General features: G+C 42.8%; 1 protein-coding gene across 1 annotated transcript in view; it reads left to right on the forward strand.

Annotated features, from left to right (window-relative positions):
* Positions 1–23,423, forward strand: part of LOC126237451 (lysozyme 2-like) — a 111,460-nt gene that overhangs the window by 86,027 nt on the left and 2,010 nt on the right. The window contains exons 2-3 of the mRNA XM_049947584.1: positions 14,609–14,797; positions 22,713–22,786. Of these exons, the coding sequence (XP_049803541.1) occupies positions 14,609–14,797; positions 22,713–22,786 (263 nt within the window). The remainder of the gene's footprint in view (positions 1–14,608; positions 14,798–22,712; positions 22,787–23,423) is intronic.

Below are 23,423 nucleotides of genomic sequence, written 5' to 3' on the forward strand. Positions count from 1 at the left end.
ACTGCGTGAACTTAACTTTAAAAACACTGCCTCAAGACCGCAAATTAAATTCTCCAATTGATGTTTAAATTCAGTTATGCCCTTTTTTCATATTACTTTGTCAGTGAAAATTAAAATTAAAATTAGTAAGGAATATGAGTTGCTTTTTTTTGGATCTCGATGAAAATTTCCAAAGGTCTCCAGACCCCACGTAAAAGTACTTGCCGACCCCTGCTGTATAGAGTTTCGAGGGATGGGCGATGTGGCCGAGCGGTTCTCGGCACTACAGTCTGGACCCGCGCGACCGCTACGGTAGCAAGTTCGAATCCTGCTTCGGGCATGGATGTGTGTGATGTCCTTAGGTTAGTTAGGTTTAAGTAGTTCTAAGTTCTAGGGGACTGATGACCCAGAAGTTAAGTCCCATAGTGCTCAGAGCCACAAAGGGCGATGTAAACAAAAGATGAAAGTCCTTCGCACGGTGAGGGTAGCTGATACGGAGATCGTTTCGAACGTAGCTCCGTTCGACGAAGTAAGCTACGGTATGGTACAATAACAGTGAGGTATGTGCTACGTCGATCGGTGGTTGGGCCTGAGCTACCTAAGCACGACCCACCCTCACAGCTTTACTTCAGCCAGTACCTCGTCTCCTACCTTCCAAACTTCACAGCTCTCTTTCGTATTCCTGGCGGAAGTAAAGCTGTGAGGATGGGTCGTGAGTCGTGCTTGCTAGCTCGATCAGTAGAGCGCTTGCCGGCGAAAGGCAAAGGTCCCGAGTTCGAGTCTCCGTCTCGTACACAGTTTTAATCTGCCATATATTTTCTACATCTAGTTCTTATGGCACCTGCTTTCGTCGCTTTAGTGAGTATCAGAATAGTCGCACTAGAATAACAACAAAATACCTAACATATAATTAAGGCCGTCTTCAAGCGATCTTGTGGCATCAGGTGCTTGAGCAGTGCAGCTGATGACCAATGGCAGAGCATACATTTGCTTATACGAATGTTCACCTTAAATGAACAGAGTATATAAGCAGGACGACTAACGACTCCGGTCATAGTACTAATCAGCCACAGAAGGATTTTTCTTGAATTCTTTCTTATTCATGCAGCAATACTTATTTTTGCTTGCTTCCTACACAGTCAGTTCTCGCTCCATTTCTCAGTCGGCAAAAATTGGAAGCCTTCGATCAAATAGCGTATCTGCTTCAGTAGCCGCTCGGCGACCTTTGAAACACCAAAGCAGCAACGAGAATTTTACTTTGCGTTTGAGATAGGACGTCAAAAATTTAAAAAAATCGATTTTTGACAAATATATTCATTTGATAGCACACATCTTTCTGAAGAGTATGACATATAGTACATATACGTTCGAGGAAATGTAAGACATGTTATTCGGTCTTACGTGTGCCAAAGTGCAGTGCCACGCCTCTTCACACAGCGTTATTCTATCGCACGTCACTGTATTTTGCTATGTGGAATTCAGACGTGTATATTTTGTAATGGAGGCCATCAAACCTACATTCAGCGCAGTGGAATGTCCTGTGGTGCCTCTCCTGCTCCCAGTCGGCTGGTTTGACATCCTACCACCCAAGGTTGGTGTGCTTTCTCGATTTGATTACGTCTATGTTGTCGCTGTCTGCTAGATAAAAAGAAATAGGCCTTTCTAATGTTGCAGGAATTATAGCACACGCCAAATAAGTAAGACTGTTTTGGCACAAATGGTCATTTTTTTACCTCATTTATATAAGGAACACGATAGAACATAATTTACGAAGTACCAATATCAAATGCCTATTAAGCCTACTATATGCAGAAAGTTTCATGTTAGGAAATACACTCCTGGAAATGGAAAAAAGAACACATTGACACCGGTGTGTCAGACCCACCATACTTGCTCCGGACACTGCGAGAGGGCTGTACAAGCAATGATCACACGCACGGCACAGCGGACACACCAGGAACCGCGGTGTTGGCCGTCGAATGGCGCTAGCTGCGCAGCATTTGTGCACCGCCGCCGTCAGTGTCAGCCAGTTTGCCGTGGCATACGGAGCTCCATCGCAGTCTTTAACACTGGTAGCATGCCGCGACAGCGTGGACGTGAACCGTATGTGCAGTTGACGGACTTTGAGCGAGGGCGTATAGTGGGCATGTGGGAGGCCGGGTGGACGTACCACCGAATTGCTCAACACATGGGGCGTGAGGTCTCCACAGTACATCGATGTTGTCGCCAGTGGTCGGCGGAAAGGTGCACGTGCCCGTCGACCTGGGACCGGACCGCAGCGACGCACGGATGCACGCCAAGACCGTAGGATCCTACGCAGTGCTGTAGGGGATCGCACCGCCACTTCCCAGCAAATTAGGGACACTGTTGCTCCTGGGGTATCGGCGAGGACCATTCGCAACCGTCTCCATGAAGCTGGGCTACGGTCCCGCACACCGTTAGGCCGTCTTCCACTCACGCCCCAACATCGTGCAGCCCGCCTCCAGTGGTGTCGCGACAGGCGTGAATGGAGGGACGAATGGAGACGTGTCGTCTTCAGCGATGAGAGTCTCTTCTGCCTTGGTGCCAATGATGGTCGTATGCGTGTTTGGCGCCGTGCAGGTGAGCGCCACAATCAGGACTGCATACGACCGAGGCACACAGGGCCAACACCCGGCATCATGGTGTGGGGAGCGATCTCCTATACTGGCCGTACACCACTGGTGATCGTCGAGGGGACACTGAATAGTGCACGGTACATCCAAACCGTCATCGAACCCATCGTTCTACCATTCCTAGACTGGCAAGGGAACTTGCTGTTCCAACAGGACAATGCACGTCCGCATGTATCCCGTGCCACCCAACGTGCTCTAGAAGGTGTAAGACAACTACCCTGGCCAGCAAGATCTTCGGATCTGTCCCCCATTGAGCATGTTTGGGACTGGATGAAGCGTCGTCTCACGCGGTCTGCACGTCCAGCACGAACGCTGGTCCAACTGAGGCGCCAGGTGGAAATGGCATGGCAAGCCGTTCCACAGGACTACATCCAGCATCTCTACGATCGTCTCCATGGGAGAATAGCAGCCTGCATTGCTGCGAAAGGTGGATATACACTGTACTAGTGCCGACATTGTGCATGCTCTGTTGCCTGTGTCTATGTGCCTGTGGTTCTGTCAGTGTGATGATGTGATGTATCTGACCCCAGGAATGTGTCAATAAAGTTTCCCCTTCCTGGGACAATGAATTCGCGGTGTTCTTATTTCAATTTCGAGGAGTGTAGTTTCACATTCCATTCATACGCTCCAGTTTTTCAAGTATGAGATAGAAAAGTAGTAGTACGAAATTTTTATTTAAATTTGGTATCGTGATATTCTTTCATATACCGGGTGATCAAAAAGTCAGTATAAATTTGAAAACTGAATAAATCACGGAATAATGTAGATAGAGAGGTACAAATTGACACACATCCTTGAAATGACATAGGGGTTTTATTAGAACAAAAAAAAAAAAAAACAAAGTTCACAAAATGTCCGACAGATGGCGCTGGACAGCAAAACGTCAGTGACTGCGCATGACAATCATGTATAAAAGGAGCTGTAATGAGAGAGAGAATTCCTCAAACCCAACAAACCCCCTTCTGCCACCTCTTCCTATCGTCCCATCTGCCTCACCTCCGTCTTCAGTAAGGTCCTTGAATCCATCCTCTCCCACCGTATCCATCAGCACCTTGCTCAACACCACCTCCTCCCCCTTACCCAGTGTGGCTTCCGACCCACCTTCCCTGTTGAAGACCAACTCCTCAACCTTGTTCACCTTCTGTCCCTCCAGCTCAACTCGTGTTGCTCCGCCATTTTTGTTTCCCTTGACCTCCAAAATGCCTATGACCGTGTATTGCATCCTGGTCTCCTCTTTAAACTCCAAACCTACGCCCTGCCTATCAATTTTGTCCGTCTGGTCGCTTCCTTCCTCTCGCACCGTCCTTCCTATGTGACCCTCCACAACACCAACTCCCGTATCTTTTATCCCACGGCTGGCATCCCCCAGGGTTCTGTCCTCTCCCCTCTCCTTTATCTCTTGTATACAGCTGATATGCCCAAGCCACCCCCACCAGTCCACCTTCTCCAGTATGCTGATGACACCGCCTTCCTGGCTCTCTATCCTACCCTTCAACGGTCTCAACGTACCCTCCAAACCCACCTTAACCAGTTCACCACTTGGTGTAACCAGTGGTTCCTCCATCTCAACCCCTCCAAAACCCAGGCAATCATCATAGGCCGCACCACTCGCTCCTTTCGCCTCCATGATTTCTACCTCACCTTTTATGGTCGTTCCATCCAGCTCACCCCCACCCTGAAATACCTTGGCCTCACCCTCGACCGACACCTCACCTGGACCCCTCATCTCCAGACCGTCCAGCAGAAAGCCCATTCCCGCCTCCGCCTTCTGAAACCCCTGTCTGGCCGGACATGGGGATTGCATCCTTCTACCATCCTCCACACCTACAAATCCCTCATCCATCCTATCCTCTGTTATGCCAGCGTTGCCTGGATCTCAGCCCCCACCCGCTTTTACAAGGCCCTCCAAATCCTTGAACGCCATGCGCTCCGCCTTGCCTTCTGTATCTGCCTTCCTTCCCCCACACGGCTCCTGTATGAACTGATCCCCTTCCCCCACCTCCTCCTGTTCCTCCAACATCTCCGCATCCTTTACATTGTCCGCAGGCTTGATCCCCCCCACCCTCTGGTTTCCTCCTTCCTCTCCACCCCCCACCCGTTGCCGTGCCTCTATCGCTGTATCCCTCCTCTCTCCACCTCCACACCCTCCATCTCCTTCATCAGGGCAATTTCCAACGCCTCCCCCTCCCAGACGACGAATTTCGCCGTGACATCTACCCTCTGGCCTTGTTCGCCCCCCCCCCTCCCCAGGGCCCCCTTTTTCCTCTTCCCTCCTTCTCCCAGAGCGGATTTTCCTCCTTCCCCACCCCCTCCCCTGAGACCCTGCACCCCATACTTGCCTCTTTCCTTCCCACATCCCTCCCTACCTGGCCCTCTTCAGCGCGACCCCCGCTCATCTCCCCCATCTCTTCCCCTCCCTCCCTTCTTCAGGTCTCCCTCATCTCCTTGCTCCTGGCAGATCCTCTGTTTTGATCATCGTCAGTGTGCCACATCAGTGTTGTGTTTAGTGCCGTTTCTCCTGTGCGTCAAGAGGTGTGATTTTAATTGTGTACTGCCTTGAGGTTCGCCGTCAGTGTTTGTTATGTGCTATGCCATCCGTCGATACCTTTTATGCTCCAGTCATACTGTGCCTTGTGTTCTTTTTTGTGTGTGCTACTTTTAAACAGTTTTAACAGTTTTTTATATCCATTTTACGGTCACCCCGTTTTTTGTCTATTGCCTTCCATGATGTTCCCCCTTTTTTATATCTATGTTCACCATATTCTCTCCTTTGTTATTTTTAAATATCTTCTATTGTATGTTCTATGTCTTTCGGCTGAAGAGCAGCGCATATGCTGCTGCCAGCCCGCCCCGATGGGGAACTGAAATACAATAAAGAAAAAAAAAAAAAAAAGGAGAGAGAGAGAGAGAGAGAGAGAATCAGATGCTCCAGGAGTCGCAGCATGTTGACGTTACCTGAAAAGGCGCTTTTAGTGAAGCTGTATTATCAGAATGGGGAATGTGCTAGTTCAGCGTTACGATCCTATCGCCATAGAAAGGCGATTCGAACGAGTAAAGGTCCGTTGACAAATCCAGCTGTGGCGAGAATGATTTCTAAGTTCGAAGCCACGGGTTGTTTAGACGATAGACCCCGTAGTGGCCGGCCGAGCACAAGGCGTAATGCTGCTGAGACAGTTCAGGAAGAAATGGAGACTGTAGCGGGATCGTCTATACACGGGGAAGTCAGCGCTCGTGCAGTCGCACGTCGCACCGGGCATTCCATACACTATCGTTTTGTTGGCACTTCGGCGTACCCTCCGACGCTATCCGTATAAAATCCGTTGGCATCATGAACTGTTACCTGGCGATTTAGTGAAGCGGAGGGCATTTGCGGTGTGGGCGTTTCTAAAGATGGCGGAAGATGACGATTGGTTGAGTAACGTGTTGTGGACCGACGAAGCTCATTTCACGCTCCGAGGGTCTGTCAACGCCCACAACTGCAGAATTTGGGCTACCGAGAATCCTAGAACTGTCGTGGAAACTCCATTGCACGGCGAGAAAGTCACGGTATGGGTTGGATTTACCACATCTACCGTTATCGGGTCTTTTTCTTCAAGGAATTGCGTGATTCTGGTTTTGTAACTGCTACCGTGACGGGTGAGAGGTACGCCGATATGTTACAGAATCACATCATCCCCAGCCTGGCTGATAAACACCTGCTGGAACGTACGATGTTTATGCAGGATGGCGCTCCACCCCATATTGCTAGACGCGTGAAAGATCTCTTGCGCGCGTCGTTTGGCGATGATCGTGTGCTCAGCCGCCACTTTCGTCATGCTTGGCCTCCCAGGTCCCCAGACCTCAGTCCGTGCGATTATTGGCTTTGGGGTCACCTGAAGTCGCAAGTGTATCGTGATCGACCGACATCTCTGGGGATGCTGAAAGACAACATCTAACGCCAATGCCTTACAATAACTCCGGACATGCTTTGCAGTGCTGTTCACATTATTCCTCGACTATAGCTCTTGTTGAGGAATGATGGTGGACATATTGAGCATTTCCTTAAAGAATATCTTCTTTGCTTTGTCTTACTTTGTTATGCTAATTATTGCTATTGTGATCAGATGAAGCGCTATCTGTCGGACATTTTTTGAACTTTTCAATTTTTTTGGTTCTAATAAAACCCCATGTCATTCTAAGCATGTGTGTCAATTTGTACCTCTCTATCTACATTATTCCGTGATTTATTCAGTTTTCAAATTTATACTGACTTTTTGATCACCCGGTAGTTTGCGCGATGTTTCTGTTCCTTCTCCTTCAGCGTCCTAACAAACAATCTTGTCATCACTAATTCTGTAACTATTCCTGCCACTGTCAAAACTTATCCTCCCGTTAACTTCACTAACCGTGATAAGATCACAGGTACAGTTATCCCGCGTTTATTCTCCGCTTAGGCATTATTACGTTTTCCGCACAATACCGTTCCGAGAATAGAACGTGAAGCGGCTGCTAACCGGGGACTGCACTACTCGCAGTGTAGCGATATGGCAAAAAATTTTCTGTCTTCTTGGATGCATCGAGAAGATAAACTGTAATCTTTCATACATGTTATTCCTATTAGTCTTTTATTTCCACTCTGATAATCTGAATCTATGGGTTTCGTTAGTAATTATAACAACGCTGATCATTCGCCCACACATTCAAACACATAAACAAAGAGCGATTGGTATTCAACCGTTTGGGTTTATTCAGCTCAGCCCGTATGACCCCGTCCCCTTTTGTCTGCGGTATTTTTTTTTTTTATAGATGCGACGGGTATTCCCCTGGCAGAGACATCACGTACACTATGCAAAAATCTACTAATTATTCGTTCCGAAATCAACTTAGAATGTGATAAAAAATGTTGACAAACCAACTGGGACGCGTTTTAAAAGCATATGAATACTCGACAGACCAATGTGCGCTGGATACTAGACGCTTTGTAAAACGAGGTTTTTTTTTTTCTTCGAGGATATGAATTTGGCGCCCTCTGAAATTGCCGCCCGCGACGATACGATACCACAGCCCTCCTCCCCCCCCCCCTCCCCATCCTAGATCTGGCTTCCCTTCCTAGACCCGGGCTTGCTGTTAAGACCCAAGTAAACAATCAAACATTTTGTCACATTTTACTATGTTTGCCAAATATTTGACCGTGTAAAGCGCTGTTTGACGTGTCTGTAAACTTAGAGAGTTTTTGATGAGTGTTGCCCGAAATTTTGACTGGCAGAAAATTTGACATGGCGGACGTTGTTCGTGTCAGTGTTTTACCAGATACGTTTGGTGAAAAATAGTTTTATTACAATTTATCTCACTCTATCGCGAGTTTCCACAACTATGAAAACTATGATTAAGGATAAAAACAAAACTGCGCTGGCAGTTATCAAAATATGAACACTGAATATAATTTTAATACAATTTGAAGTGGTAATTTTACGATGGTTTCGTAGTAACGTAACTTCCCCCTCCCCCTTTCCTGAAGCTCTAGGGTTAAACGATATATTAAAAAAATTTGGAAAAAGTAAGTACAGTATCCTGAATAAATTCATTACTTTTGGAAACAGTTATCTCACTTAAAAAACAGCACTTCCACGAAATGTAATTTCACGTTTTCTTGCCAACTTTTTCCTTGTGGAATGCAAATGGCCCACTCACTTTCATCACTCGCTTTCATCCATTTCACAGCCATAGTGTGGCCCATATAAACACTTCTGGCCATAAAATGAATTATCGCGAGGATTACGAGACAACAGTGGCTAAAAATGTTGATGTACGTGTAGTTGTATGTCGTGTGGCCGGCACTGTCACCGGTTAACATTTCCTGCGTCTGTGGTGGGCAAAATGCCACTTGTATGTGCTTTGTTAACGTACCTGATTTTGTGTAAGGGTGGGGCCGAACAGGCAAAAGCTGAGCGCTAGTGTCAAACACGGTTGCGGGCATCGGCGAGACTGTTCAAATAAGCTTCGGAATATTAACTGCCACAGAGGCAGGTGGGTTAGTGAGTTTAAGTTTAAAATCTGTGTAGACTGCAGTGTTTTCTTCGACACAAATGTTTCATTGGAGATTCGTTGCTCAGTTACGCCACAGTATTAACCAACACTGGAGTAAACCACACCATTACACACAACGGCTCTCCTTCAGTGTCCGCCACTGGAGCTGACAGAGCATCTCCGTGCTTACTAAACGAACCTGTGACGAAACGTACTGGTCTTCTTTGGTACTCGGCTATTTCCATCAATCCTACCTGCTAAAAGTCCCATACGGAGAAATAACGCTTAATAATAGATCGAACGACGGTTTTGACGGCACATCCTTTACAAGTGGACAACATAATATTCGCGCAAACGGGAAATGTCTTTAAGGTCAGTCCCATCACTCACACTGCTGAGTGTCAACTTAGTTTTGCGCGTAAGGAATTCTTCTAATCTCCCTATCCTAGGATCCGTTTCGCCGGCCTAGGTGGCCGAGCGGTTATAGGCGCTACAGTCTGGAACCGCGCAACCGCTACGGGCGCAGATTCGAATCCTGCCTCGGGCATGGATGTGTGTGATGTCCTTAGGTTAGTTAGGTTTAAGTAGTTCTAAGTTCTAGGGACTGATGACCTCAGAAGTTAAGTTCCATAGTGCTCAGAGCCATTTGAACCATTTAGGATTCGTTTCATGCTTTCGTTCTACTTAAAAGGGCTTCCCACACATATTCTCAGATATTTAGTGGGTCTGACTCCTTCCACAGTTTGTCCGGCAATCCTCTAATGAAACAATGCTAGTAAAGCTTTTGTTTATTTATTACCGGTACATTTGTTTACGTCTAGGGTCAACAGCCAGTCCCCACGAATCAAATGGGAATAGCCTCAGGGAACTTCCGACGTTTTTCAGTACGTCATTTCCGGTATATTGTGCAAAGTAGTTCTATAATCCCCCCTTGCTGTATGTAATAAACATCTTTTATGTCTGCTGTTTCTTCTCCATTAAGAATGACAAACTATATTCTACAAGTATTTGCTAGGAGCTGTTCATTACAATCACAAAGCTGGTCTGATGTTCTGTGCGATCGTATTTTGTTCGTTAGACATCAGTGTGGAATCTTATCGAATGCTTTCCAGAAAAGGCATACGTCAGCCTAAGCCTTTTAGATAGACAGTGTTGCATTAATCCAGACACCAGAGAGTCTACACTGTGGAGTGGCTTAGTGAACAAATACTATGTGTAATAGTGTAGGGCACCATTAGATATGACATGTAATACTTACTCCCAAGTATCGGGGACAGTCTGAACAGCAGCTCTACACCAGAAACGTATTTGAGCACAATGAACTCTCTCTACTTTTAACTTCAAAAATAAAGTTTCAGCACAACAACAATAGGCCACATGCGGTGAAAACGTGAAAACCTCTTCGAAGATAGACTATTCTACTGTTTTCCAGGTCCACACATACATCTGACATATCACCCACTGCCAGTGTCCGTGACATGATTGGTGCACAACTTGTTCATCATGATCCTCCACAGCATTGTGGACTCGCTTAAAAGCTGCCTGTAGGTAAATTCTACAGGGACACATGGAAGTTTTCTTTGATTTCATGCCACAATGTGGAGAGGCTGTGATTACAGCTTAGATGAGCTTTACACCATACTAAATCTGCATATTCTGAAGCCATGTACCTAATCAGTGATGTCACATTCATATGACACACAGCTCTCCCACTAGGTATTGCAATTTATACAGACATTAGTGTAGATTCTAAGCAATAGTGTCATTTTACTGGAGCCAAAGTCTAAAATTCAGTTCTGCATCTGCTTCCCACCAAATAATCCACATGATCATACTTCCATCAGTATGTTCTGTTGATCTGAAGATCAAAGGTTATGAAAAAACAAATAATACAAAGATCTGCTTGGTTAATTTCATCTACGAAACACAGAAAGAGTGAGCCGAATTTCTCATTAGCTCTGCCTTCAGAACCTGTAGCTGTGATCATGACTTTCAAGAATGTTCTCTTATTCAGATTAGAGCAAAACATGTGTCATGGACAGGTATGGGTCCAGGGTTCAATTCTCAGGGGGAGAGGTGGGGGTTACTGTTTGTTACATTCTCTCACCCATCCATCCCCAAAATTAACTTTCTATTACCTCTGTTTTTTGAGGTACCACAGGTAATTTTAATAAAAATAACAATAAAATATATAAAATTTTAATTATATAATATAATAACAACAATAATAATAATTTGTTTATTTTGGTATTTAGTACATTGCTTTACCATAACTTCCAAGAAAATTACAATATTTGAAAAGCATTTGTCTGAAAATTTGAGAAGTACATATGTCATTCAGTGGATTTAAAAATTCTAATACAAACAGATTCTCAGAACTTTGGTAACATCAAAATGTACACAGTATAAAATAATAGTCTGAATTCACCATTATCACTACTTTTACAGCACTACATATGTGAACAAGGTTCTGCAGATTACAGCTCTGTGAACATTTAAGTGAGAGAATTTCTGTTTCTTTCAGTTGTTTCCATCTACCTTCATAAAAGTCAACATTTCTGTAATTTTTTGTTAGGGAGTGTCTGTCTTCACTCAACTTCCTGTGATTTGTCGGCCCTTCCTATATGGCCACTCAAATCATGTCGTACTAGTTGCCGGCAGCAGGTATGCTCTCTCTATGAATGAGCACTTTGACTTCGCTGAAATGTTCTCCACAGGTCCTTCCACGTGAGCAAGGAACTGTAAAGCATCCTGTGTTAAAATGACTTGTAATTTTCTATAATTTTGGTTTTCAGGATGTTCAGTTTTCATGCTAAATACCTTATTCTCCAAAAGCTAGTGAAGAAAATGGAAACTGATACTCCATGAAAAAAAAAAAAAAAAATGAATACATTTACTAAAACAATTTATGGATGGGGGTCATCATGACATCCATGATGCCTCTCCTCTCCCTCCCCCCCTCCCCCATGTCTTTTGATCCACACCCGGTACTAGGACTCTGAATCCAGCAGTACTCATGATTTACTTTGTACTACTGTAAAAAAGAAAAAAAAGTATTATAGTTAAGTTACAAATAATTAAATAATATACTGAATAAAATGGAACTGAAGTTATATTTACTGATGAAAATTGGTTCCCTCTTTACAGTGGATTATGTAAAACATAACAGGCAAAAGGAAACTTAGGTCCTCTGAGAGGAGCAAGATGAAGAAGTTAACCAGAAACACTATGAACATCCTACAGATTAAAGCTGTGTCATATCTAGACTCAAGCAAGATAATATGTTTATTGTGGGTAATTCTCTTAATGTCTGAATTGTCCAGGCTGATGTCATGACCTGCCCTCACATTTTCATACCTATACTCTGTACAGAGCCTGTTGAAAACCAACAAAGGTGCTTAGCTGACTCGCTATGGTGGGTCAGTGTTGTGTACTGCATCTGATGTTGTAATACTCTGTTACATATACGATTTACTCCATTGGCACAGAATGTGATATATGCTCCATTTTTGAAACCTGGAACACCTTTTACACTTTAAAACAAACCCTTTATCACTGTGTATAGGAGTGAAATTTACTGCATGCCACTGTAATAGTATAATAATATTCCTAGCGACTGAGCCAGCATAAGCTATGAAATCCTTAATTATTATTTATCATTTTTTATACTTTCCACAGGTATAGCTGACTTTTTGCCAAAATGTCTGTTCAGTATGTCATTTCCTTTGGAAAATATGATTAGTCAGAAATACCACAGGACTTGCAGTGCGTGAAATGTTAATGCAGCTGCCAGAAAATGAGCTCCAGTGGTAGAAACATTAGGCAGATTATACTGAATTTGACCTTTAACTCTAATCTTCACAGCACTGTCTGTGGCTCCTAATGCTAATTAAGTCATTCCTCAATATTTTGTCACTAAATGACATAAAATCATTATACGACTCAGCGAGCTTAACTGCATGAATTAATATAATTTTATGTCTTACCCAAAGAGATAGCTGTGTGTGTTACAGTGCCACTTCTGGGAAAGGGAGATGTGCTGGTCTCGCATCGAATCCACCTGGTAGATTATTGACGAGGGCCGAGGGCCTACATGTGGTTTTTTGGTAGTTTTTCACATCCTACTACGTGAACTCTGGGCTGGTGCCCATGTCTACCTCAGTTACATGATTCCCAAACATTTAGTAAATCCTCGCTCAATTGCACATGAATAACACCACATGGAAACTGTTGGGGTACACATATTCTGTCCCTGGGAGTAAGGTGGTGGTGACAGGAGGGGCATCTGACCACCTCTTAAATTAACCATGCCAAATCTTTCAGTAACCATGCCAACTGTGCACTAAGGCATGGCGAAGACACAAGAAAAGGAAGAATAAGAAGAATATAATTTTTTGTCTTGAACAGTTTTGTTTTATTCACTATACAAGTTTCTGTTTACGACATCACCAGAATAAAATGAAAGGAAAAGATACTGAAATCCTTTTAATGTGATACTGATGATAATTGAAGCTGAAATGAATGAATCTGTTTAGTTTTTACCATTAAAAGATGATAAAGAGTGAAGAGTATATTACTTCCTCAAAATGTTGTGCAGTAACATTAAATAATCAGCTTAATTAATTTGTTCATTTACAATTAACTTGTTTATTGGTTCATTAGCTTGCTCACTCATTCACTCTCTCCCAAATTGTATTTCATAAATCTCATCATGAAAAAGAACATTTGAGGATATGAAAGAAGGCAAGTTACGCATTAACTGACAGGAGTAGTCACTGCAGGCCATTTCTACCTAGCATACTAACAACAAATTATGGCTAGAACTAATCTATTCATATTGATAATTATAGAAATTACTTCATATTTATATGTATGAGAAATGAGGCTACTCTGGAAAAATGAAGCCACTGCTCTTTCTCTTCCACTGTTGAAATGCTGTTTTTTCTGCTACAGCAACCTCCCCATTATCAGAATTAATACAGACCTGAGACAGCACAGATAATAAAAAAAACACATATAATCAAAAGTACATGTTTTTTTTTACCAGAAATTACTGTTTACTGTATTTACAATTCTTGTTATATGTCACATTTGGAAGCCCATTGCATTACTCACTGGAAAAAATGACTTAGAAATTTTCAACTTGTCTCCATGAGAAAGGGCTAGGCAAATATATCGACAGGAAATCAGCCCACGAACGTGTAACAAGTGCAGAGGCACTCGCTTTTACCAAGATATGAAATGGGATAAAACAAACTTGTTTCAGGGAGGATGTCCAAAGGTGAGATTGGGTCCCATCATTTTCCACCTGTGAAATGTGAGTCACATGTATGATAGTGCATGCTAAATGAAAACATTCATTCTTATTATAATGGAGTACTTCAGACTTTTTCAGTTTTCAAAAATCATTTTACTGTCTGCAGATAATCTACAAACTGGATAAACTGCACCCAGATAATTGGGAGCTTGCTGGACTTCATACTAAACATTAACATTATTTTACTGATTTCAATCTACACAGCTGAAAAGTTAATAACTGTGAATATTAGAGTTATCTGTAAGCATAATTTACATGTATGAGTCCCAGTATTTGAACAAATTATGGAAGTATTCACCAAGCAAGTACTCTTTTACTTTGTCATTGAGTCTGGAGATTTTTAATTTCCTGCCTGATATTTAGACACACTCTGTTATAGACTTTAGCACCACACTATAAAACTTCATTGAGAACCCTTTACAGTGATGCATGGTCTTTTGGAAATAAATATGGAATAAGAAATTGTCACAATGTTAATAAAATTCTAATGCACTCTTGTTATTACCCACAAATGCCGTTAAGAGGTCAGTGTATTAGCATGTAACATAAGAGTTGTTAGGTTACTGTAGAGGCTTCTGCTGGATGTTTTACAACCAACTTTACACGGCACTTTGTAGATATATTTAACATTGTCACTGTGTGTGTTGGGCAGGTGGTGTGTTCCTACCAGAGGCAGATGACGCATGCCTGGGCTGCCTATGTGAGGCGACTTCAGGCTGCAACATGAGCGCCATGTGCCTGCCACAGAGAACGCTGTGTGGTCCATTCCTGGTGGCACCACAGTACTGGAGAGATGCAGGATCCCCACTGCTGCATGGGGACTGGCCTACCAATCCTGGTGGTAAGCCATGCCGGAAGTGTTGACAGCCTAACAACCACAGCACTATCATGGCACATATTCAATAAAATTCTTCTGGATTTGAGGCCACATTGTCAACTATAAAATTCCGACATTTTAGCGACTGTTGCAAGATGCCTTCCTCAGGGTGTACTGCTAACAGAAGAATTTTATTAACAATGAAATGGCCATGGAAGCCTACGTTTACATGGAACATATTGTATATCAAAAGAGATAGGTGGAGGGGTGGGGGACGGAGCATGTAATCTAGATAAAATGCTTAATGATACAGATGATAAGTCAATGCAAGAACGTTTTTTGTTCCATTTTACTACTGACATTCAAGACAATGGGAAGACACATAAGCTTAGCAGAGAACATTCTGTAAGGTGAAAGCTTCTGCTGGAATCATTTTTTAGATAGGAAGACAAGGGTTTGAATAAATTATTTCATAAATCTATTCAGGGAATCGGAGATCTGAATTGTTCAGTGCCACTTGTTTAGAATGTTCACTATCCGATCTGTCTCTAGTTTCCTCACATATTTACAGATATCGTGTGTACACCTGCTTATGATTGTTGTGGATGTGCTGTACTGGCGCTCTCACATAGGCTCATGATGTCTACAGATTACGACTAATTTCTTCTGTTCCACTCTATTCTAAATTGAAACAATTTCAAACCATTTGCCAACTAGACATGTAATACTATTTGGTTGGTTAGTGAACTTTTATGTTAATGTTGGGATGTAATGATGTCCCTTTGTAAACATTTTAAAGAAAAGTTGGTCAGTTATATCTTTAGTTCACTCAAATTATTTATTCATGTACCTATACGGCTAAATGTTACTCTTGTATATCTAAAAACAAAGATGATGTGACTTACCAAACGAAAGCGCTGGCACGTCGATAGACACACAAACAAACACAAACATACACACAAAATTCAAGCTTTCGCAACAAACTGTTGCCTCATCAGGAAAGAGGGAAGGAGAGGGAAAGACGAAAGGATGTGGGTTTTAAGGGAGAGGGTAAGGAATCATTCCAATCCCGAGAGCGGAAAGACTTACCTTAGGGGGAAAAAAGGACGGGTATACACTCGCACACACACACATATCCATCCACACATATACAGACACAAGCAGACATATTTAAAGACAAAGACTTTGGGCAGAGATGTCAGTTGAGGCAGAAGTGCAGAGGCAAAGATGTTGTTGAAAGACAGGTGAGGTATGAGCGGCGGCAACTTGAAATTAGCGGAGATTGAGGCCTGGTGGATAACGGGAAGAGAGGATATATTGAAGAGCAAGTTCCCATCTCCGGAGTTCGGATAGGTTGATGTTAGTGGGAAGTATCCAGATAACCCGGACGGTGTAACACTGCGCCAAGATGTGCTGGCTGTGCACCAAGGCATGTTTAGCCACAGGGTGATCCTCATTACCAACAAACACTGTCTGCCTGTGTCCATTCATGCGAATGGGCAGTTTGTTGCTGGTCATTCCCACATAGAATGCATCACAGTGTAGGCAGGTCAGTTGGTAGATCACGTGGGTGCTTTCACACGTGGCTCTGCCTTTGATCGTGTACACCTTCCGGGTTACAGGACTGGAGTAGGTGGTGGTGGGAGGGTGCATGGGACAGGTTTTACACTGGGGGCGGTTACAAGGGTAGGAGCCAGAGGGTAGGGAAGGTGGTTTGGGGATTTCATAGGGATGAACTAACCCCAAACCACCTTCCCTATCCTCTGGCTCCTACCCTTGTAACCGCCCCCGGTGTAAAACCTGTCCCATGCACCCTCCCACCACCACCTACTCCAGTCCTGTAACCCGGAAGGTGTACACGATCAAAGGCAGAGCCACGTGTGAAAGCACCCACGTGATCTACCAACTGACCTGCCTACACTGTGATGCATTCTATGTGGGAATGACCAGCAACAAACTGTCCATTCACATGAATGGACACAGGCAGACAGTGTTTGTTGGTAATGAGGATCACCCTGTGGCTAAACATGCCTTGGTGCACGGCCAGCACATCTTGGCGCAGAGTTACACCGTCCGGGTTATCTGGATACTTCCCACCAACACCAACCTATCCGAACTCCGGAGATGGGAACTTGCTCTTCAATATATCCTCTCTTCCCGTTATCCACCAGGCCTCAATCTCCGCTAATTTCAAGTTGCCGCCGCTCATACCTCACCTGTCTTTCAACAACATCTTTGCCTCTGCACTTCTGCCTCGACTGACATCTCTGCCCAAACTCTTTGTCTTTAAATATGTCTGCTTGTGTCTGTATATGTGTGGATGGATATGTGTGTGTGTGCGAGTGTATACCCGTCCTTTTTTCCCCCTAAGGTAAGTCTTTCCGCTCCCGGGATTGGAACGACTCCTTACCCTCTCCCTTAAAACCCACATCCTTTCATCTTTCCCTCTCCTTCCCTCTTTCCTGATGAGGCAACAGTTTGTTGCGAAAGCTTGAATTTTGTGTGTATGTTTGTGTTTGTTTGTGTGTCTATCGACGTGCCAGCGCTTTCGTTTGTAAGTCACATCATCTTTGTTTTTAGATATATTTTTCCCACGTGGAATGTTTCCCTCTATTAATAATTGTTACTCTTGCCTACATATGTAGCTAAAACCATGTGCCCCTTATATCAACAAGCAAATTTATAAAATCTGTGTAAGCAGTGAAAAGAGAACATACAAAGGTTAAAGAAATGTGGAGGCTTTCAGGGACAGTGGCTCTTTCTTCCTGCAGAAGGGCTGAAGGGGAAGGAAGACAGATAAAGGAAAAAGACTTGTAAGGAGTAGCAAATGGGAAAAGTTTGGAAAGGCACCCAGAACTTTGGGTCAAGGAAACTTACTGGATGAAAAGACTGATTGTTGAGGACTGCATTGGATGAGATTTGAAAACCTGATAGCTTAAAGCTGGAATATAGGGTAATAAGCAAAACAGAGATTACCGACAAAACATTGTGCAAGTGTTAATACGAAGCAGAAAGCTAAGTGCATTATATGAGGTAGTGGAGGTGGGGGGGGGGGGGGGTGGGGGGGGTGGGGAGGAGAGGGGTGTTTAGGGCAATTGACAGGTAGAAAATAAGAGATAGAAAACTAAAAGAGGATGAAGAAAGGAATGGTTACCGAGAAGAAATGCCGTGGACAAATCTCACAGTGGGAGGGGCCATACGGTAGAGAAATGGAGAAATGGGTGCAGAAGGAGCATAGGGTCTGACCAGGATATTGCAGATATATGTGGGGGGGGGGGGAGGGGGGGGTCAACAAAAAGCTTTTCTAGGCATGGTGGGCAGAATGTTGGACTGAATGTACCTGCTTTCAGGGCATGATTATTTTAGGAAGTCATAACCTTGCTGAAGTAACTGATTCAAGACCACGATAATAATGAGTGACAAACCTCCAGCCTTCACCACTGCCTCCCAGAGCAATGATATTTCATGATCACGAGAACCATTCACAACAGTACAGTGTTCTCAACTTCTTATCTAAGGGACTCTCCCCTCCTGAATTATCTGTATTACGCAAAGGTCTCACATTTAATAATGCTGCTTTGGTGAAGGTCTTACTTTCCTTCACATGTAATAGCAGCTGGAAATATCACTTTGGAACCCAGACCCAAAACCTTTCCAACAGAAAGCTTGACATTAACCCTGCCTTGAACAGTTCTAACCCTGATCCCATATTGATCCACCATCACTACCTCAAAATCACCCCTCACAAGCCTTCCAAGAATTCCTAACATCCAGCATTGCTTCACAACCCTTTCTCTGATTCCTAGAACATGACCCTTACCTGTCCTCAGCAGAACTCCAGGCTCCTTGTTTCCTAAAATCTGATGACCCCATCACTATCCTCCTGGCAGACAATGGATCGATCACTGTGGTACTTGAGCAACAGGAGTAGGTAAGCTAGAGTCCATACCAGCTGTCTGACACCTCTACATACAGCATCTACTCTCAAGATACCATCCCTATGATACAAAATGATCTACAATACATTGTTAAAACCCCAGACCCTCCCAAGGACTAACACCACAATCCATAGAATTTGTTATCTCACTCAGACCACACACTCCCACCTCTTACCTTCTTCCTAAGATCTACAAAACCAGTCACTCTAGTCATCCCATAGTGCTGACACTTCAAAGTACCCACCAAAAGACTGTCTGCCTTACTTGATCAACACCTGCAATCTATATTATAAAGATTCCCCTCCTATATTAAAAACACCAACCATTTTCTAGATCATCTGAAACCTGTGCCTGACCTGTTTCCATCACACACTTTGCTTGTCACCATTGATGGCATCTCCGTCTATACCAGCATCCCCCATGGACATGGTCTGTGTGCTGCTGAACACTAACTCAACCAGCACCCACCTGATTCCAAAACTGTAACATCCTTCCTGTTCACTTTAATCAACTTTATACTACTTTACCTTTGAGGGGCAGACATACAAACAGATCAGGGACATGGCCATGCGATCTCAAGCCTTCAGCTCCTGTTTTGGTTTATATATACATAGTGACATCTTTGCCATTTGGACTCACAATGAGGCTGGACTGTTAAAATGTTTAGTATCTCTTAATACGTTCTCTCAGTCAAATTTCACATGGTCCTATTCTGAATCCCATACCACTTTAATTGATGTTGACCTCATCCTCACCGAGGGTGGGCTACACAGTTCCATTCCATTAAACCTACTAACAAGCAACAGTACTTACATTTTGACAGTTTCCATCTGTATCAAACAATTTCTCCTGTACAGCCTTGGTATTTGCGGCAAAACAGAGATGCGGACTCTTCACAGCAATACATCACCATTCTCACCTCAGCCTTCACTGGATGTAAATACTCCATCAGCCTAGTTCAAAAGCAAATTTACTGGGCCATTGTATCCAATCTTGGGACTGATGATACCTCCAGAAAAACAGCTTAGGAGTACACCTCTTGTCACTTAGTATTATCAGGTCTTGAATGTATTAATCAGCTACTTCAACAGAGCTATATGACTTTCTAACACCAAGTCCTGAAATTAGGTCCATTATGTCTGAGACTTTACCCACCAATCCATGCAATATCCTGGTCAGACCTTATGCCCCTTCTACACTGATTCCCCTAATCTATAGTTACTACCCCCGGGACTGTCCCTACTGTACGATTTGCCCTGTGCACCTTCCTATCACCGCCTATACCAGCCCTGTAAGTGGCGAAACATATACTATCAAAGGGAGAGCCACCTGTGAAATGAGATGTAAACACTGTTCGGCCTTCTACACTGGTAAGACTGTCACCAAGTTATCAGTTAGGATGAATGGTCATAGACAGATGGTGTGCATTGCAATACAAAACATCCTGTTGCAGAGCATGTTCTGCAACATGACAGTCATGACATTGGTGCATCTTTCATCACATGTGCTATCAGGATTCCTCCTGTAGAAACCAGTTGCTCGGAACTCAACAGTTGGGAGCTGGCCACCCAGCTGGTCTTATTCTGCAGCATTTTTTCTCAGTAACTATTCCTTTCTTTGCTCCTTTTTAATTTTCTATGTCTTTTATTTTCTGACCTGTCTATTTTTCCCTGTCCCTCATCTCACATTTCTATCACATATAATGCACTTAGCTTTCTGCTCTTGATCTTATTAACTCTTGAAAGATGTTTTATCAGTAACCGCTGCCTTGCCTATTATCCTATGTTCCTCCTTTAAGCTCCCAGGTTTTCAAATCTCAACGTGTGCAGTCCCCAACAGTCAGCCTTCCCTTCTCTTCCCATCTGGTGAGTCTCCCCTGACCCATGGGTCTGGGCGACTTTTCCACTCCCCCTCCCCCCCCCCCCCCATTTCCTAAACCTCACCAGTCCTTTTCCTTCATCCCTCTTCCTTCCCCTACATCTTTCTGCCAGAAGGAGTAAGATCAGCCTACTTTGCTTTTTTTCAAAGCATTATATCTTATGGGCTTTTAATATGGCGCAATAGCTCACACCTTCAGGACATTTTGGTACTTCAGAAGAAATTAATTAGAATTATCACAAACAGTGATAAACTGGCCCACTGCAAACCACTGTTTATCAACTTAAAAATATTAACTGTTATAAACATGTATGTTTATACTGCCCTACTGCATATAAAGAGCAACTTATCAGAATACCAGTGTAGAAGGGATGTACACTCTCATGGAACCAGAAATAGTAGCCATCTTGACATACCTTACTACAGATTATCCAAGTCACTGAACAGCTATGAAGTGGTGGGTATGAAGATGTTTAACAAAATGCCACAAGACTGGATAGAAACTCCATTTGATTTATTTAAAGACGAATTATTCAGTTGGTTAGCTGCAAATCCTTGCTACTCACCTCAGGAATTTTATGACTGTAAAACATCATAGTGGTACCGGTTTGGAGAGTTCAGCATAATTTCTTTAACTGAGTAGTTTATGATGCAATGTTTTTCATATTATTTGATTTTAAATATAGTATTATATGGAAAACCAATAATGACATATTGATCTTCAACCTATGTATATATGCTGTATAACTTGTATTTATGTAACTTGACTTTGTCAATTGCTGTAATAGCTAAACAACAATAAAATTTCATTCAATTCAATTCAAGTGGAGTCACTGGCTCCAAAAGCTTGCACATTTCCTTAACTTTTATATGTGCTTTCTCCTGCCATTGCTTGAGGAGTTAATTTTTTTTATATATCTAGTTATATTTTCAATAATACATCATTTTCTTGATATAAAATCTTTGTAAACATGGTACCAGGACTGTCAAGTAAAAACTGGTTTAAAAGCATGGCACTCAAAACTAGGTACCAATACTTAAAACTTTGGCATCTGTTCTATGTCAGTATATGGTGAGTCTGCCCTTAACACACTAGTTTCTCAGAACTTGGTATATCTGAGTTATCCCTTTTTAGTAACAATGTAGTTTAAAATGAGACTAGTGTTGATATCTCTTCCTCTTATCTGCATATACACACTGATGTCTCCATCTATAACAGTTCTACATGCTGGCCGCAGTGGCTGAGCGGTTCTAGACGGTTCAGTCTGGAACCGCGCGACCGCTACGGTTGCAGGTTCAAATCCTGCCTTGGGCATGGATGTGTGTGATGTCCTCAGGTTAGTTAGGTTTAAGTAGTTCTAAGTTCTAGGGCACTAATGACCTCAGATGTTAAGTCCCATAGTGCTCAGAGCCATTTGAACCAAGTTCTACATGCCTATGTAATAGATTCTGTTTCCTTCAGCTATCATATCCCATATACGAGTTTTCTTTTGTAAACCATGCCCTCCACACTTTGTTTTCACCTTTGCTATCTATATTCTCATTTGAAAGAAATTCACCTTTGATCATTGCAATACTCTCAAATGTTCATTTTCACATTTTACAAATATTATTTCCATCGGCAATCTTCCTCACTCGGACACAAATTTTACTGACCTGGTCAGTTTCTCCAGTCTCATAATTTGACAGTCTTGTATATCTATCATTTAAGGTAATAACAGTTTCCAGAAGAATGAGACAGTTTATTTCTCATGCTCTAATCAGTGCCTAATATTTTCAGTGAGGGTCTTCTATTTCCTTTAACTTTCATAACTGAGTCTCATGCTATACCTTCACTTAATGTTTCTTTTGTGTATGTGTGCAGTTACCCAACTCCGTGTTACCCCACCAATCCGTGCAATATCCTGGTCAGCCCTTATGCTCCTTCTGCACTGACTTCCCTAACCTATGGCTGCTATCCCCTTGACTGTCCACACTGTAATGTTGTAAGTAGCAAATATACACTATCAAAGGGAGAGCCACCTGTGAACCTTGTATTTACTGGCCTGTTTGAACACTACAATGTTTTTTGATGTATGGTATTACTGGTTGTAATATGATTTAGCCTTTTTTTTTCTTTTCAGCATACTACCGTTGCGTTACAGATATTTTCTGTGCTGCTGCTACTGTTAGAGGGTATCTCAGTAGATATGCACAGGTAAGATGTAGTTTATGTTTTTACATTTCTGACTTTCTTTGGAGCAATTCAGTTTTGACTTTATGGCCATATTAAAATAAGACATCTTAAAGTTGTTTTTAGTCAGATAAATAAAAATATGAATATTTTATGTACAGAATTAATTTATATTGAAAAAAGAATGTCAAGTTACACATTTCCAACAGTTAATAGTTGTGAAGCTATACTGTGAGACTTGTGTACATGACATACAAATGTTGTTTTAACTTGTTGATTTTGCAACAGAATGAACATTATTCAGACTACAGATTACCAACATGAAGTACAAAATTAGCTTCTTAGTCACATGTAAAAGACAGACACCCAGCTCTGAAGTTTTAATAACTATAATCTTCATTGCCTGGAGAAGAGCGGGAATTGTAGGGACTAGATGTTAAACTCACTTATAATTACAGCACAAGAGACAGACAGTAAATGAGGATGAGATGGAAATTAACAGTGCGTATTTGCTCCATGTCATATACCATTTAGTTTCTGTTGACCTAGAATCCAAATTACTTTTTGTCTAGTTACTTAACATGTTTACTGCTGCCGGTGGCCACAGCACACACTGATGCCTAACGCCTGCTCTGGTGGTAAAACATCCATCACTAAGTGT

This window comes from Schistocerca nitens, chromosome 2 (genome assembly GCF_023898315.1).
Source record: "Schistocerca nitens isolate TAMUIC-IGC-003100 chromosome 2, iqSchNite1.1, whole genome shotgun sequence".
NCBI classification, from domain to species: Eukaryota; Metazoa; Arthropoda; class Insecta; order Orthoptera; family Acrididae; genus Schistocerca; species Schistocerca nitens.